The 17,935-nt window shown below is 46.6% G+C and overlaps 6 protein-coding genes across 6 annotated transcripts; 4 read left to right on the top strand and 2 right to left on the bottom strand.

Annotated features, from left to right (window-relative positions):
* Positions 1–1,777: 1,777 nt before the first annotated feature.
* On the bottom strand, positions 1,778–2,959 carry BU24DRAFT_436385 (uncharacterized protein; the record flags this gene model as incomplete). Its single annotated transcript, XM_033530152.1, has 4 exons — positions 1,778–1,934; positions 1,988–2,469; positions 2,559–2,716; positions 2,770–2,959. The coding sequence occupies 4 exons, from the start codon at positions 2,957–2,959 to the stop codon at positions 1,778–1,780; spliced, it is 987 nt and encodes a 328-aa protein (XP_033379426.1).
* A 2,802-nt stretch (positions 2,960–5,761) lies between these two features.
* BU24DRAFT_328013 (uncharacterized protein) lies at positions 5,762–6,790 on the top strand (the record flags this gene model as incomplete). Its single annotated transcript, XM_033523001.1, has 2 exons — positions 5,762–6,113; positions 6,279–6,790. Coding segments are annotated over 2 exons (864 nt in total), but the record flags the coding sequence as incomplete, so codon positions are not given.
* A 2,323-nt stretch (positions 6,791–9,113) lies between these two features.
* Positions 9,114–11,132, top strand: BU24DRAFT_52782 (MFS general substrate transporter). Its single transcript, XM_033534361.1, has 4 exons — positions 9,114–9,326; positions 9,384–9,549; positions 9,596–9,691; positions 9,742–11,132. Exons 1-4 carry the CDS (start codon positions 9,196–9,198, stop codon positions 11,110–11,112), a joined length of 1,764 nt encoding a protein of 587 aa, XP_033379428.1. The 5' UTR covers positions 9,114–9,195; the 3' UTR covers positions 11,113–11,132.
* Positions 11,133–11,225: 93 nt separating this feature from the next.
* On the bottom strand, positions 11,226–15,137 carry BU24DRAFT_427299 (putative NRPS-like enzyme). Its single transcript, XM_033529194.1, has 4 exons — positions 14,754–15,137; positions 14,433–14,694; positions 14,203–14,382; positions 11,226–14,149 (listed from the first exon to the last, which is right to left on the bottom strand). Exons 1-4 carry the CDS (start codon positions 15,030–15,032, stop codon positions 11,709–11,711), a joined length of 3,162 nt encoding a protein of 1,053 aa, XP_033379429.1. The 5' UTR covers positions 15,033–15,137; the 3' UTR covers positions 11,226–11,708.
* A 235-nt stretch (positions 15,138–15,372) lies between these two features.
* On the top strand, positions 15,373–15,757 carry BU24DRAFT_427300 (uncharacterized protein). The gene has a single exon (XM_033529195.1). The coding sequence runs from the start codon at positions 15,434–15,436 to the stop codon at positions 15,671–15,673; it is 240 nt and encodes a 79-aa protein (XP_033379430.1). The 5' UTR covers positions 15,373–15,433; the 3' UTR covers positions 15,674–15,757.
* BU24DRAFT_427301 (uncharacterized protein) lies at positions 15,677–16,978 on the top strand. The gene is made up of 4 exons (XM_033529196.1): positions 15,677–15,696; positions 15,747–16,284; positions 16,349–16,444; positions 16,494–16,978. Exons 2-4 carry the CDS (start codon positions 15,938–15,940, stop codon positions 16,858–16,860), a joined length of 810 nt encoding a protein of 269 aa, XP_033379431.1. The 5' UTR covers positions 15,677–15,696; positions 15,747–15,937; the 3' UTR covers positions 16,861–16,978.
* Positions 16,979–17,935: the final 957 nt, after the last annotated feature.

The raw sequence follows: 17,935 nt of genomic DNA on the forward strand, positions 1-17,935 counted from the left end.
TAAACCTAAAATCACGAAACACAAGACACCACGGGAACATTTGACATCTAATTCTGAAGACCAAGGGTAAAGAACGCTGCACTGGCTTACGCGGTGTCTTCAGGATGCGAGGGTCATGCACGACGTTGGAAATGCAGAGTCATCATTCTGTACCACATTGTCTTTGCTATAATGAGTTTATGATAATTCTCTCTCTATTCCGAGCCTACTCAGGTATCTGCATTGATGATGCCATGGGGTAATGGAAAAAGGGGACTAGAAAATGGAATACGAAGGGCAAGCGGAGGAAACGTTTCACCAACTCGCCTAAGTAGGAACGACTACTCTGTACCCATAAAGCCTATTTCCAGCGCCCGCCATCTTTAGCCATCAAATCCAACGCTTTTTACGACCACGAGTTTGAATGTACGTCCGACTCGGCACGATACTACATCTATAGTCTTCTGTCAATACGGGTGCGACGGCAAGAATTTCCAAAGAAAAGGGTCATGGTGATGGAAAGACTAACCATATGATAATGTGAGTCGACTTAGTAGGGCTTTTGAGGAATGAACGAGAGAGGAATGCTGAGTCCACCGCCAAAGGCCGGGGCGCCCTTGAGCTGATAATCAGCATTCTCCACACCTTCGTACCAGCCATAACATTTTTGAACATCATCAAGGCGATGCGCACTGTACAGAATGTCAGAGATCCTACTTGAGTTGTGAAGAGACGATGCGGGTGTGGCGTCGACGCTTACCCCAGCTCGATCCATGCCGGCTTCTTCCCTGGTTGGAGACCTGGGATCGGATCGGTCTTAGCGACCCATTCTTGGACTTCTTGAGTAAGTTTGGCTTTTTGCGGGTGGTTGGCCCAGCCAGGTTTGAATTTGATCTCGGGAGACATCTTGAGGTGGCGAAATGATTTGATTCGGACAAAGATTGAGAACTTGATTTTATGTTCTAGGAGAGGTAGTTGATATTGCTTGATGATGTTCCCAATGTCCAACGAAAACTATCATATTTATACCCATTGACACATGCAACTTTGAGGAATCCGTTCTGGAATTATTCGATTCACTGCTTCAGCAGTGCAAGGCTGCGGAGGCGTTAGTCTTGCGCTGTTTGCGCAAGCCACATGGAGGGAAGATTGTGAGGACGAAGCGGATGATGCACAGCCGACCCTCCACCACAAGCGAACCAGATGCAGCTTCAAAATCAACAGATGCGCTGTGGCTGGTGGGAGCAACAAAGCTAGTCTTGGAACCGAGGAACATCCAGCTCGAAACCTTTCCGCGGGGCTGCCGATGCTCGTACTGTCTCTGCATTGGAACCCTGCGGTGGCTCGCAAGGCAGCGGGAACGAAAGAACGTCACAGCTGAGGCGGGGTGTGTTGTGTTGCCAATACGAGGTCTTGCTTGAATGGGGATTGATTGAACGAATGTGGATATCACGCGACTGTTCCCAATCGCAGGCGGAGTATCGCATGACTTCAAACCTACCTCGTAACTTGTACCTGTACCACATGCACCCACCAGAAATGTAATGTAGAGACTTAAGACTATCGTCCTCTAGTAGTTCGAATCAGAAAGGCGATGCATTCGAAATTCGTCAAAGCTGGGGTTTCATTGGCTATCGCGAGGCCGTCTGATACGTACTCCAAAATCCAACACATTATGATTCTGATTCCATGTATCGCAACCAGAACAACTAATTAGGAAGGACCGATCCAGGAATCATGTCGAGCCCTATGTTGCGATTAGACAACTTCCTTCACAAATTTGGATAATAGACAAGATTCACTCACATGTATCGTCACCAACATCTTCCTTCACTGTCGTCGGAACAGTACATTTCATTGCCTCCTCAGGAGTCTGGTCAAGTAGCTCTGAGCATTTGTCATTGTTGCATCGGGCATTCATAGCGCGCTGCAAAGAATCACCCTTCCAACCGAACCTAGTCATCGTCAATGATTATCAATAACACACCGCCGCTGAACGAATGCTCACATGTAATCACCATGATTGCCGTGGCCTGTTGCGTCGCCCATGGAGAACACAAACGGCTGGCTCCCATCTTCCGGCCAGAGGTCCTTATTGTTCCATGGCCGCGAGTCGAACATAACTTCGAACATGAGCTGCGGAAGATGTACTGGATGAGTTTCTGGGCATTTTCCTCGCTGCGATTCTGGTGTGATTGGTCGTACTGCGACGGGATCGGCGTAGGGCTCGAACGGAATAGTCGCGTATGCTACATGGCTTTGATGGTCTGGTGAGTCCAGGTTCACTCCGTCCCAGCAGGTCGGGAACGTTACTTGGGTTCTGATGCCGCCAGGACAGAAGTGATCGGGTAGGTGAGTCGTATCGTTGCCAGTGCATGGTGCGCCACCGAAGGGTTCGAAATTCTCGCCTTCAAAGCATCGATGACAGATACCGCGGGACTCGCCAGTCGTGTTTCGCAGCGTCGGATTTCCTGCTAGCATGCGGAAACCCTGTGTTTGATGTCAGGAGTGTTGTGTTCAAGATACCAACGGAAAGTGAAAAGAGCTGTTTGACACGATATCAAAAGGAACCGACTTACTGGCTTGAAAGCTGTAACTTTGCTGACACCGTCATAAGGAGCTATGTAATACACAGTCATGCCGCCATTCTGCCTCAATCCTCCATTCTCAAATTGTTGGACACGTTTGAACGTTCCGTTTCTCGCACGGAAGTACATCGCAGCAGTCCAGTAGTTGCCTAACTTGCTATCAGGCACCTTTTTTCTACCAATAGATGGGGGCCCTACGTACTGAAATCCTCGCTGAAAGTGCAACTTGTGCAGTTCGAGTTCTCGACGAGATCGTACTCCACCGGCTTCATGTCTGGTCGAAAAGAGTTGCCTCCGATGATTTGATGCACGTGTGGAGTACCAACTTGTGCCGGATTCACGAGCGGATCAAGACGCTCCACGGTGAGCTGTGAGCAGCCAAACCGAAGCATCGCCGCTCGCTGGGCTGTAGCAGTAGCCGCAAAGAGGAGCGTATTAAGCACGACGGAATGCATCATGACTTGTGTACAGGATCAGCAGTTCCTTACCTTTCTACGAGGAGATTGTTCAAGTCGCCTCTATTTGTATAGCGACATTATAATTCAGCTTCGGTCCCGATTCAACCGGGTGTGGGGTTGTTGTTGGGGGTTTAGCAACTGCCGTTATCTCCAAGAGTGCGAGGTAGATGAAGTATATTGGCCCTGTACAATCGTTACCGAGATCAGTGCGTTGCCATGTCCTTCCTAATTAATAGAGCAAGCTTCTGTCGGGTCAGTTCGCGCGAGACATGGACATGCGACCAATCAAGTTTTAGGCTGGTAGTTTCTGGAACAGGCAATGCTAAACACAAATACAAAACCTCCGTATGGGGATTGTTGATCTATCTCATGGCACCAGTTGTCGTGGCTCACTGGATAGCGGTGACAGGTTGTGTGACACAAGTGGCGAGCTTCTCAGCGAAGGTGCTTTTGCTATTCAAGCAAACTACCGTAGTTTGAGCTTCTCCGAAATTTTACAAAGGTTACGCATCTTTTTGCTCTCTAGGAGAACTTAGATACCGTTGAAGAGCCCTCTTCCGTCCTCAATTGAATGCATTTTCTCGCCATGTTTGGGAAAGAACCAACGGCGTTTTTTCGCTTGGGTTGATCAAGCCTATCAACGTAGGGAGCCGTTGCGGATCAATTCCGTATGAACCAACAGAGCTAAAATGCGATTCCAAATTGGAACTCAAATCCAAAGTACCACAAGAACCACCTGATTCCTGGTGGCCTTCGATCGTATGCTCCTGGTCTGTGTGCTAGTCGTCCCCTTTATTGTACCTTCTGTGGCTTGGAGTCCTGTGGCCGAAGAAGACGATAAGAGTATACGCGCTCTGAGAGAACCAATGGATTAGAGAACATGCCTAATACTGTATAACACCCACAATGACTATTCGGGCGATGGTGGAACGTATTTACCACGCAGGTTTCTTCCCACTGTCATGAAGGGTGATAAATTCATCTGCGGTAGTCTCTATCGCGTTGGCCGCCATGAACTAGCTAACATTCACTACACGCCTGTTGATCTTTTGCGATGCAACCGTTTTCTCTTCTATTGGATCAATCACTGTAATTCATATTGTTCCTCTTTTCGAACCTCACATCGAAACTCTCAGCCACTCTTTACATCGAACGTAGGACCTTCAGTTCTCGGGGCAAACGAGCCAAATCAATTGCCTTATCTTTCCCATTGACTCCAGTAATCCATATGTTAAATATACAGAACATGGTGCATCCCTGACTCAGGATTGCTGCGGATGAATTGGTCGAGCCCGCTTCTACAGTGTCTTTTGTCGATGGAAAGAGAGGTTAGCGACAGCGTGCTCTCTCGCGGTGTCGCGGTCTCCGTGATGTGTCAAGTGGTCAGCGCAAAAGGTATTATGCTTTCAAGCTCAGGTGACGTAACAGTAGTTCGGGACTCACTGTGAAGTGTTCTTTTGGCTCTTCTTTAGTTCACTGCAAATTTCATAGATGACGACGCAAATGCCTGAAAAGCAAACACTGTATTTCCTATCAACAAGGATCATTACAACTAATAGTGAAGCCATTCAGTTTTGAAGTACAGATGCACTTGGTAGGTACTGCGTTGGTAATGAGAACCAATAGTGAGGGAGGTTGTGTTGGATGAAGGGAGTGATACGTTTGCACTTCATGTTGGCCACTACATTTATCTAGTGCTGGTAGGAGCTATAACAAGGAAAAGGGCCCAATCAACCAAACTTAAGTTCCTATAGATGATAAGGCCAGTAGTTTAATTCAGCAGTGCCAGGCTACGTGACGCGACATCAGTTTCTAATTGAGGAGCAAAGTACACGATGTATTACACATTTATAACGATGGGCGCAGTTTATTCTATTAACCACACACAAAGTAGCGCAATACCGAGTGAATAACCTCCAAACAGTCTACTACTCAATGAGACAGGCCGAATATTTGATCCTGCATATTTAGGTTTTGGTAGCATCTCGCGCATACTGGCTTACGTTTTTTCCACTCCCCCGATAAAGAGTGAATCTTGGCTTCGAAACAAACCCCGGACTTAGGCAACACAGGGTGAATGCTATAGGCGGTGTTCTGGCATTCACTCTGGTACCGCTCCTCGCTAGTATCATCGCAAAGCTGCGGTGAATATACGTGCACGGTTGTCGAGTGATTCTCGTCTGGTACACTGCTATATAGTCCCGCCTTTCCTTGTTAGACAAACCTACCTTTCCCCCCATTCTGAGACGGCCTCACAAACATCGAAAAGCTCAACCGACATTTATCGACTAGCAGTCGGTGGGAATATCCAACTTAACCTTTTTGTTCATCATGGAACCGAACAAGAGAAAAGCTTCTGCTCTGTCGGGGGAGGGTTGTAGCGATGATGATCGCGAACCATCGAGCAAGCGCCCTAAGCATCAACGATATTCCAGTCATGCGAAACCGAAATCATTGAAAAGAAAAGCCCGTTCGTCAGACGACGATGATATCCATGAGCCCGCGAGATCATCGAAGAGATTTCGGCCCTATGAGGAAACCTTTCGCCGGGGAAGTACTACCACAGGAACATCTCCCTCATCTCGGCAACCATCGAGTGAACCAACCGAAACAGGTAGGCCACAAACAAACCGCATTATGATTGAATAAAACAATGAACATATAGTAGTGACCGACTCAAGAATGACATCTCTCGCTGCGACATCCGAAAGAACTACCAAACCAGCTCAACAGTCACTGGCTTCCGACGAGATCGAATTCGTGATACATGCGCGAGACAACAACCTCCCAGATCCCTTCGGTACTCATTCCACGACTACCAGAAGATTGACATATGGAGAGGTCGCAAAGCTGTACAACGAAAAGTTTGGCAGGAACGTTGGTCCGGCAGCGGTTGAGAAACGATATCGAACTTGCATTTCAAAATATCGTGAAAAGAATCCCAACTATCCAGCAAATATTGTATATACTCCAAAAGAGGCAAAGCCTAAGAGAATCCCGAGAAAAGACTCCGCAGTAGCGTTCAATCAAGACGTTCCAGAGAAAGAACTTGATGGGAATCCGACAAAGACTCAAACACGCAACGATGGTCCCAACGAGAAGACGAAAGTAGCGGATGATGCTACAAAGGGGACAGATTCGACAGAAGTGGATAATCAGCGCTATACTACATGGCCCTTAGACGATGCAAAATTCGCCGAGTTCAAGGAGAACAGCTCGGATGCCGGAGAAAAGAAACCACCCTCCAAACCAGGCCATGATATTGAGATCTCAGACGAAGAACGCCCTTACTGGGCACATCTCACAGTGGAAACGGAAGATGGTATGATGAATGGAAGCTGTGCCATACCCCTTCGGGACCTCTCGGCAAGCTCCCAGGTCTACGCCGATTATCTGAAGGAATTCATCTCGGTAGAACTATCCTTCATGGCCACAAAGCAGCAGACACTGGCGAGATATATAACAATGATCTCCCCAGAAGTGCAAAGGGCTCTGCCAACCTGCGACTTCCAGCTTCTCAGGCACAAACAGCCCAAGGTGTCTAAGATTCAGTGGTCCATGAGAAAAACTGTCGATCTTTACATCCTCGCAGCCCAACTCCAGGATTGCCATGTCAGGAACACGATCATTGACCACTGGTGTCGGTCACTTGAAAATGAGAAGGAGGTGGAAATTCTCCTTGAGTCAATAGAGCGCCTATTCATGGGCACAGAGGAATCCGATCCAGCTCGAAATTTTTGGATCGATGCGTTGCATGGCCAGGGATTGTCAGATCTGGTTGCCAATGCTTCGGAAAGCGTACACTCGACATTACGACATAGGATGAAGAGGCGGATTGCCAGAGAAGCCTGTCGCAATCCATGGACCTACAAGAGGTCGGAATTTGTTGAGCGCTATCACTGTGGTCTTCAATCGCCACTGAAGTCCTCACTCAATGACACGCCACATTTTGAAGCCATTGCTGCTCGATGCTTATTCGTCGAAGACCAAAGATCAAAACACGATGGTGCAGAGACCGACGGTAGCACAGACGGTGAGGCTTCGTCCAATCGACAGAGAATTGCCATCTTAGCTGCCGAATTTGAACGTCAGTACTATTCAGGCTTTCATTGTCAACCTTTGCCTTACTTAATCGACGACAACGGCGATGAGAACGATCTTGGCGACAATAACAACGACCATGAGAGCTACGAAAACAACGACAGTAATGAAGAAGATAGCGATGATGAGGATGAAGACGACGAAGACGAGGAAGATTGAAAGACGCAATTTGGCGATTTCTCCTCTGCGTTCGCGCGGCTTTTGAACACCAAGAAGATTTCCCCGCAGGTTTCTTTCTTCGTCTTTCAGCCTATTGTTTGCCTTATTGATATTTTTGCATGCATGACGTGGTTCTCAATTTTGGGGGCAAGCCCCCTTTGAGTTCGCATGTTGTGTAAACGCTTTTTTAGATGTTTTTGTTTTCAGAACATAGGCCGAACCCGTATATAATTGCAATGGGAATCACAATTAAAGACATTTGCCGCAGTCATTTGTAATGACATAAAGTTGACTGATTGATCTGCAAGTAGACGTCTGGCTACGCACCTTGCAGGGCTCAACGCTAAGCAACGTGCGTGCCATGCAAGGAAAGCTACGCGCATGAGCCAGGTGAATGAAGACTTGAACCCCCTTGTACAAGGTAGGTAGCTAAGACAGTTCAATCAACTCAGCATCCCCAAAAAAGGAATACTACCTGCATCGATTCTAAAACACCGACGCGAACGAGTGAGCTGATAGAAGGTTTCGCCAGCATCATCATACATAATTCAAGCCTAGGGCTGCCCGAGCCTGCTATCCACGTGGTAGCGGCTGATTTTACGTACTAACACAAACAGGTCGTTTGATTACAGGGCCATTGTTTTGATCGTAGAATTTGTACTACGGTTATATACACTCTTAGCATCACGTGTGCACCAAAATGTCAGATCGTTCAGGAGCCACAGAATAATCATATGCAGGGTGCCTCGTGGTTCAACGTTGATGAATAAAAGAACGCGGTTCTTTTTTCTCACATCAATTTCTACTGCAAATACAGAGGTCATACGCCTTTCAAGTATTATACGAAAGTGTGGAGCAGCGCAAATAACTCAAGCGCCATCCGTTCCAAGAAATCGGTCTCAAAACAACTATATGATTCAGGTTAGAAACATATCAACTATGTGATGATCGGCAGAGTCACCTGCTTCCACTTCGCTTCGTCCTAGGGCAAGCATGAGATCCAGATCGAATCCGTTCAGAAACAACAGTAATGTGAAAATACGCAAGAGACTAATGACCTAAATGATACTGCTGATATGCTATGCAAGCAATACCCGATCTTCGTTATGAGCCTGCAGCTCAGATCGCATTGGTCAGCCTACAATTTAATGGTAGGAGCATCAAGACAGCCGAGCATCTATCCATACAATCACTAAGCGAGTAATGCCATCTGCAAGAGTGAAAATCTGATTAAACTTAGACCCGTTTGATCCGGATCTACTGCAAATGTGAGCACTAATAGCACTACTGTTCTGTTCTCAACGTTGTTGCGGACTCTCGGTTGTTGTCTGTCATTGCCACTTAGTACCATCTGCTCATAGCGTTCCCAACTTCCGTTTGCGAAATCGGACGCATGGTCTTGGCAACGCATCCAATTTTTCAACTCTTCTCTGTACTGTGTAATTGACGACGGGAGAAATAGTAAAAATAAGCACTTCCTTTATTCAAGATCCGGAAGACTTTTCTTTTATTAATGCATGCCGAGAAACGGCACAGACTGGGCGACAGAGAACTTGCGACGTGACCCACTTTATGTTCGTAAAAGAAGGATCAGATAACATTTTAATGGTCGACAATGCAGGGATATTACACCGAAACCCCAATTATCACGGTCCCTGAAGACAACGTTTAACCCAGACGTGGAATAGGCCGTGGGGTCAAGGTGAGCTACTGACTATCGTCCGGAGATGGGTTATACTGTAGATAGCAATGATGATCTGATATCCGCGAAGCGTGGCAGGCTGGATTGGGGTTCAGCGCCGTGTTCGTCAAGGCAGGGTTTTCATTATAAGAAATGATTCTCCTCGTCAAAACAGTTCTCTATGGTTCCTTTGTAACTCATTATTTGACATCAAGCACGCGTGCGCAGTATGGCGACTGAACAGCAAGCTAACAATGGTCCTTCGCCATCTACACTTGAAGAAGGTCCTGCACCAAGAAAGGCTTCAGAAGCTCTTCGGAAGCTATGGACACCTCGAGCACTGGGCTGTGCGATTGGATGGTATGTTGCTCCGCAAACTGAACATGTTCTTGGATATTGTGTCTAAGCATTCTGCAGCCTTCTCGTCATGAACTTCTTCATGAATTTCACGGTCTACACACAGAATGTCTATGAACCCTACGCAACAAGCCATTTCGACGGACACTCCCTCCTCGCTACTGGCTCTATCATCAATGGTCTTGTTAGAATTGTGGGATACCCACTTCTTGCAAAATTGGCCGATGTATGTTGTCATGCACCTATCAACATATCATCACTAAATTACGTAGCATTTTGGTCGCCCTCAAGGTTTTGCAGGAGGCGCGCTTTCCATGGCCCTCGGCAATGTCATGTACGCTGCCTGCGGGAACGTGGGAACTTTCTTGGTACGATTGCAGCCTCTGAGCAAAGGATGTCAAGACTAACAGTTTTTTAGGCAGGTGGTATCTTTGACTCCTTTGGTGATTCATGGTGGAATATTTCCCAGCAAATCTTCGTTGCCGATGTTACTAGCCTCGTGAACAGAGGAATTCTCTTCACCCTACCAGAATCACTTTCCGCTATTCCCACACTGTACGCAGGAACTTACCTGGGCGAACATATCCTGACAACTTCGACCTGGAGGTGGGGCTACGGGATGTGGGCTATCGTCCTGCCCGTCACTGCAATTCCCACCATCGCCATCATCATGTGGATGAGCCGTCGGGCCAAGCGAATGGGCTTAATCCACGAACAGGTATCATTGATGCAAGGCGCACCTTCAGGCATACTCGGCAAGGCGAAACACATAGCCATCCATCTCGATCTCCTCGGTGCTCTTTTGCTCATCGGGGGTCTGGCTATGACACTTCTTCCCATGACAATTGCAGGACGAAAGAACACTGACAGATGGGAAAAGCCGTCGTCTATTATACTCCTCATCATCGGTGTCTTGACATTCATCGCGTTCCTAGTTTGGGATGGAAAGTTTGCGTCAAACCCTATCGTGCCTTACCGCACCATTAGGGAACGCAACGTTATTGTTGCGTGTGTGTCCGTTATCTTCATCGCCGCATCCGACAGCATCTACCGACCTTTTCTTTCCAGCTTTCTGCAAGTTGCGGACCATTACTCGCCTGGTGCTGCGACGCGCGTGGACAACGCACAGCGTGTTGCGTATAATATCGGCGCTCTATTCTCCGGTATATGCCTGAAGTACGTCAAACATACCAAGCCATTCATCATCCTGGGCTTTTGTATGATCATTCTCGCATCTGGACTACCTATTTACCTCACCAATATCAACGGCACGCATATCGCTAGCGAAGCCGCTTTCATTACCTCCAAGTCGCTTCTCGGAGTGGGACGCGGTCTTGCTCAGGTCTCTTTGCAGGTCTCTCTCCAAGCTGTTCTCGATAGCGAGCATATTGCAGTTGCAACCGCCGTGTATCTCTCTTCCCTAGGCTTCGGATCCAACATCGGAACGACAATCAGTGGCGCAATTTGGAACTCTCTCCTCCCGCGCAAACTGAATGCCTACTTCGATAGTAAGGAAGCTCGAAAGATCTTTGGCTCCATCGTAGTTGCGAGGAAATATGCCGTCGGCAGCCCTGAACGTGACGCCATTAACGAATGTTACCGCCAAACGCAGCAAACTCTGGCTATCGGCTCTGTCTGTGTATCAGGCGTTCTTCTGATCCTGGCATACTTCGCTCGAAATGTCAAGCTAGGTGAGGAAGATAAAAGGAGAGCGGCCAAGGCAGACGAAGAGTTGGCGTATGCGATCAAGATGCAACAGGACAATCAAATAGAGATGCAGGCTAAGTGAATAAGGTGCCATGCACTTTGATATAGGCCACTTTTATTAACTACAAAGTGGGCGACAGTAGTCGACTATGGTTGGGGTGAATAGATATCCTGTTATGTAGAGCGCTGTAGTATGTAATTCGATTTGAATCGCATTTGGATATTGACACTATATCCAATAGCGCATTTGCCCGCAATGATGAAATGAGTTTATTCTCTTGTAGATTATTTAGACGCGCAGCTTCAGGGTCAAAATGCATGCAGCGCCGGATGTACATTTCATGCAGCTATGGTTCAATGACATCTCGAACCCTGAAACCTCGCGGTGAGTTTGACCACCCTGGAATCTCACTATGACTAGTATGTATATTCATCACACTATCATTGATGCGTCTTATGATTTGGACAACGTTCACATTGCCAGTTCTCTGTTTTAATGGGGAAGTATAAGTCCTTCCCCCATTATTGTATACGATCAGTACTCAAAAGTGGATTAGAGATCCACGTTCGGTAGGTCGTTCAAACACCGACAACTACAATGGATTCAATAGCAAGGAAGTTCAATCGCACGAAGAATGAAAGGGTTTGATAACGACCACCTTTCAAAGTCAATAGAATCTACATCTTGGTCTTCATATCCTCCAGTCCAAGATCCCAACTCATGAGCCAAGCTGCCAATAGGTCCTCGCTCAAGGGCGTAACGTGCGCGACTAATGTTTTGGCATTGTTGATGGTGCATCTCATGTCATCCTCTCTCCCTTCACCCAGAGTTCGAAGGAAGTCGTGAATCTTCAGTTTCGGAGTACCACTTAAATTTTCGGGATTGGGCGATAGTGATTGGTCTAATTTGTTCAACCACTCTGAAAGACTCATGCTAGCGAGCTCTAGTTTTAATTGCTTCTGCAAAACATTAAGGAACAAACTCCAGGGTTCTGGTTGAGGATGGACCATGTTGAAAACCTGAGGGGCCATATCGGCTTTAGTTTCTATGATCGCTACAATCGCCGAGGCAAAGGAATCGACGGGAATCCAATCAAGTGGAGAGACTTTGGCCGGAAATGCGCGAATTTTCACTGAGGCCTTGATCAGGGAGAACAACCATCCTTGTCGGGGCCATGACCCAAGTGATGGGTCAGATGGACCACCAATTTGGCCAGCGCGGATGACAGCCACCGGCACGCCATACTTCTCATGCACCTGTACAAGCATATGCTCAGCGACATTTTTGGATTCTCCATAGCCCATATCCATAGCAATCCGGCTGTCGGTAGCTGGCTTCTCGGGTGCAAGAGGTTGGTCCGGGTAAATCTTAGACCAGTTCCCGACGGCTGCAATGGAGGAGACGTAGATAATCCTTGGTCGCCGCGAGGATGATAAGCTCCACTTCATCACGGTACGCAGGCCTTGGAGAAAAGGCTGCTCGAATGAAGCGAGCGGAATGGAGAAATTCGGATTCCAAGAATTGAAAATTATCTCATCGACGGTTGAAGTAAGCAAATTATAGTCTTTGTCGTCGAGGCCGAAATTTTCCTTTCCAATATCCGCAGTAATAAACGATATTTGGCATGTCGAGCCTTGATTTTGGAGGATTGGCACAGCCGAAAGTGTTCGCTGCTTTGCGTCGTGGCTTCGATTCAAACAAATGACTCTCGAGACAAAGTCGGTCTGGAGTAATGAAGACAGTATATAAGGGCCAAGATATCCCGTTGATCCAATAATGGCCACAACCCGTTGGGATCGGGAAGGTGCGAGTGATTGACTGGATATGCTTAGGCCTGCGACATATCGGTCGACTAATTCTTGCATATCCTCAACCCGAGCAGCTTCGTGATCCGGGGGTTGATAGTGGCCAGTCCTGAGGAACTCAAAAATCTGCCATGAAAGCTTCTTGATAGTTGGGTGGTCGAAGATTAATCGTGCAGTAATCCATGATAAATCTTCTTCCTTCGTGCTTTTTCGCAATGCAAGTCGAAAATCACTCACGAGCTGGTTGATCTTGATCGAATCCAGGCCATGTGAGAAGAAACTTTCGTTGTCGGTAACAGCGCTCATCTCCGGAAATGCGCTAACAACGATATCGCGAACGAAATTCACTACTGATTTCATGTCGAAACCCTTTTCTGCATTGGTTTGGATATCGGGCAATCTGAAGGAAGGGTTGAGTTGAGAGTCATCATACACCTCGTCAATCTCGGCCTCATACAGGTTTTCTGTCAACTTTCTGACGACCGTTCCTTTCCCTGCACGGACAAAGGGTTTGGTACTGCGTGACAGTAAAATCTTGTCTTTCATGATTTGACCCTGGCCTGGAAGCAATTGATTTGCTTTCCCTACGGTTGGCCATATGACACTGATGAGTCGACCAATGTCCTCCTGGCCAGATTCTTGATTGATTTCGACGAGTAAAGCGGCTTGAACTCTGCCAGTACCAACAACAAGTGCCCCATTCACTGCAGGATGAGATTGAATCAACAACTCCGCTGGAACTGGATTAAACTTCCCACCGTTTGAGAGCACAACGATATCATCCTTCCTGCCATAATATTGCCATAGTGAATGCTTCTGAGGATGTTGTTTAAACAAATCTTTAGTCCGATATTCAGACACACCGGGAAGATTGTGATTCAAGGCTGACATATGTTCGGTTGATTCATTGGCGAAAAGCACCAGCTCAAAGGTGTCTTTCTCCTCGGGCAAGGGCTGCATCTCAAGTTTGAAGTGGGGATTCCACTCCATCCATGCCCAATCCTCGGGAGCGGGGACCAGCTGAGGGACTTGAAATGCCTCTGTTGAACCGTAAAGTGGGCAAAGTTCAGTAACTCTCGATAGTTGCTGACCAGCTTCGGGAGAAAATGGTCCGCCGGTATAGCATAGAAAATCAAGGTTTTTGAAGAAGTCGAGGCCATTCGGTTCACGAAGAAGCTGCTCTGCTATCGAAGGAGGGAGATACAAAGCTCGTATCTCTTGGTGTTGCATGACGGATCTCAGAAGCTCACCACTGGGTGGCATTAAGGGCGGACCCAGAACAGGACTCGACGCTTCTGTTAGAATAGGATTAACTTTGAAATTATCAGTTCAAGGATCAAGGAATGAAAGTTAAGTTACTACAAACCTAATAATGAAAGAAATCCAGCCAAATGAAAGTAGGGAAACACGGTATAGAACCGACCTCCAGTCTTGAAATCCCATATAGAGAAATCCCGGTTTCTGCGTCCTGGTACTGTAGGCAGTTTTCTTTCATTGTCGAGAACAGCAAAGGTAGCGTGTGTCATTGTGATTGGTCTCGGAAGCCCTGGCAAACTATGAGTCTTGATCTCAATGTCCAGTCATGCAAAGGCTTACCGGTGGATCCAGAAGAATGCAATACAACAATAGGGTTGTCCTTCACTTCCTCATAGTGGGGATCGAAGGGAAAGTCCTCCGGTTCCGAATTCAAAATATGATTGAAGGAAGGGATTTCTTCAGTAAGAATTTCAGAATTTTCAACTTTTAGTTGATTGATCATTGGTAACAGTTCGCTGGTATGCAATAACTTCACACAATACGTTTGCTCCATTAGCGACAGGTTGACTGCGGGTGGGTTTCGTGGAGAAGGGAGCAGGACCTGCCATAATTAAGTAATTCTCCAAGAGTTCAACCTTGTATACTTCGTTCCAGACTTACCTTGTATCCTGCTTTGACTGCACCCAGGAATACCGCTGCGCTCCTGAGGTCTGGTATGCCCAGGTACGCAATTGTCTCAAAGGAGCTGCTTTGACCAAAACGAGCCTCAATCCAGTGAGCGATGAAGTCAGTGCATCGGGCCATATCTTTACACGTGATATCTTGAAATCCATTGGAAAGATTCATTTCCTTGGGAATGGAAGCATAGAGTCTATCTGGTACAGCCCTAGCATGGTGGTCCAATGCTTGGGGCAAGGTTCTTCTGCCATATTCGGCCATATCTGCGGATACTGAGTCTGATGTTGGGCTTCAGATTGAAATTAATGCAGCAAGTAATGGACCATGATGAAAAAATAGTTTTATCTTTTATTCGATGGAATGAGAGTGCTTTTAGGATGTTGCGGATGTGGCGTAGCAGCTTATCCCCCATGTACACTTGTATGTTACACTACGTCTGACTACATATAGATGGTCCTTCTATCAATATACACGGAATCCGAAGGACCTGAACAGTGGGTTAAGTCCGCGCTGGCGGTATTGCTAGTCCCTTCCGCATCAGTTGATGAGCGTCAGAGGCCGCCACCCTGAGGACTTAGTAGATAGCAACAACAAGCCACATCTTAAATTGTCAACTGCCCGCCGCAATTGAAAGCTCTACTACCTTCATATGCTTAACCAATATGACTGACTATACCATTTATACGACTCCTGCAATGACTGCTCCAGATGGGGGCCAGTCCGACCTCATTAATGCAAATTCACAACATCCTCATCTTATTGCTACAGCTGCAACTTGTTTGGCGTTATCTTTTATCTTCCTTGCCAGTCGGCTGTTCACGAAGGCTTATCTACTTAAAACGTTGGATCTTGAAGACTGTAAGTACACCAATCGATTAACTGTTCAGTTACTGACTGTCTAGTAGATGCTCTTGCTATATCTACGGTCAGGGGTTCCTCATCAAAGTCCGTTTGCAACTACTCAGAAACTTCTAGGTTGGATTCACTGCATTCACAAGCGTAATGATAAAAGCTGGCGAATGTGGTCAAGGAAAGCACCAATGGAACGTTTCGGTTGCAGATTTGCAAAGAATCGCAAGAGTAAATCGGCAGACTGAGAACCCACATGGCTGCTCATTAATTCGCTTTAGTTTGCCAATATACTTGAGATCATCTATCCACCAACGATGTTTGCTGCAAAGTTTGCAATTCTACTGCAGATCAAACATATTTTCACTAAACATCAGCGTAATTTCAACTATTATGCCGTTCATACGCTCCTCGCATGCAACTTTCTTGTGTATCTGGCATTGTTCTTTGCGTTTATTTTCGCTTGTTGGCCCCGCGAAAAGATCTGGCACCCTCACCTATACGGTAGATGCATCTCCACGAATGCCTCCATCATCGCGACGTCGGCAATCAATATACTCTCTGATTTTACAATACTCTTCCTTCCACTACTGAGCATCTCCCGTCTTCAACTGCCTTTGAAGAAGAAGATTGGAGTGTCAACTGTATTCGCTATTGGACTATTGTAAGTGTGTTTTTCTTGCGAAGAAACATCACTCCCTTCCTCATTACAATGCTAAGTCCAATAGTGCATGCATCGCGAGCATCCTGCGTCTATACTACAGCGTAAAATTGTCCCAAACACATGATATTACATGGGCAATTGCTCCAGTAGGCATGTGGTCGTAAGTGCATCCCTCACTTCCGCGCTGGATCAACTGACTTTATTCCCAGCCTAGCAGAATTTGCTACAGTTATCATAGTAGGCTGTTTCCCGCCCCTCCCTCGCCTATGGAAGTTCTTGAGGGGCCATGATAAGCCAATTTCTGGAGCACACATGTCTAGCCAAGAAGGAAGAATCAAAGGTTCAAGTCAGGCTTCAAACAACAAAGGCGACAAATCTCACGAATGGTACACCGTCTGCAGAGACACGGATTGTATGTACATACCGCTTGAGGAGCAGAGTATCACTAATGAGGATCGCACAATGCGTATTGGACAGAAAGAGGACCGAATTCCAGGGATGAACGTCTCGCTGAGTCCTTTGTCCCTGACTTCAATCAGAAAGACAACCGAAATAGGTGTTGTGACGAGTAATTAAGACTCGATCATGGATTCCAGAACAGATATTGCTTTCTTATTATCACCTATTGCGTTGAGAAGTTTGATATGTAATGTATCGCTATGTTCACACTTCGAAATATATCATTATTGCAGCAAAGTAACAAAATCTTCTACACTGAGGATAGATAACAGACCCCTTGTAAGGTGAACTCGATGATCGTCTAGATTTTGAACGCATTATAATTTGAAAAGAAGGACGGTGACATGGATAAAAGTATTTTCTAATCACAATGCGCCATCTCAAGTCCCTCGATGTGAACATAATACATTTCGTGGGCAAAGAATGAGACCAAAGGTGTAGATCGTAAGAACTGTGACTGATTCTCCATCAGTATCAGCCCACCAATAGACCACATTGCGGAGTAAAAGATTCATAGAGGTTTTTAGTTGTAGTCTACGCCAATAACGCGTCAATATTAGGCAGACGTTTGCGGGACGAAATGTTCCCAACACCGAGAGATGCTCCGTTGCATGATTGGTAGGAAATCTACAACCCTTGACCCAAACCTGGTTGATTTTGGTCGACACGTATGTAAAACAAAGTCTATCATGTTGCCACATTCCCTTTTAGAATATTTGCCTTATGCACTGTAACTCCGTTGCCACAGGGCCGATATCAGATTGTCCAACATAGTTGCTGTTTCTGGCCGTAGGTAGGCAACTGACAATAAGTGCTCGACGAGATAGTATGATATGACCCCGGAAGTGATGCAACAATTACGTCCAACTCCTTAGGCCGCAACAATCTAATGCATACATTCTTGCCTTTTTCCCCCGCTATACGGAGCCCGTTTCTGAAATTATTCCCGGCAGTACATACGTGTTGCTATGCTTTGGACTTGTTCTTAGAGACCTAGACAGTCGTGGTAGAACGACGTTTTACGCCAATTAAGGCAATCAGAAACGCAATATTGTTTGGAGGCAATAGACTAGACTGTAACAGGGTCAAGAGCTACTGAAGAGATGCAATGCATTGCTAGTTCTCTTTGACGGGCCCTTTAGCCCTCCTCCATTGATGAGTTCTCTGATGATATACTAGAGGGTGGACTCGA

This window comes from Aaosphaeria arxii (genome assembly GCF_010015735.1).
Source record: "Aaosphaeria arxii CBS 175.79 unplaced genomic scaffold BU24scaffold_10, whole genome shotgun sequence".
Lineage (NCBI taxonomy): Eukaryota > Fungi > Ascomycota > Dothideomycetes > Pleosporales > Aaosphaeria > Aaosphaeria arxii.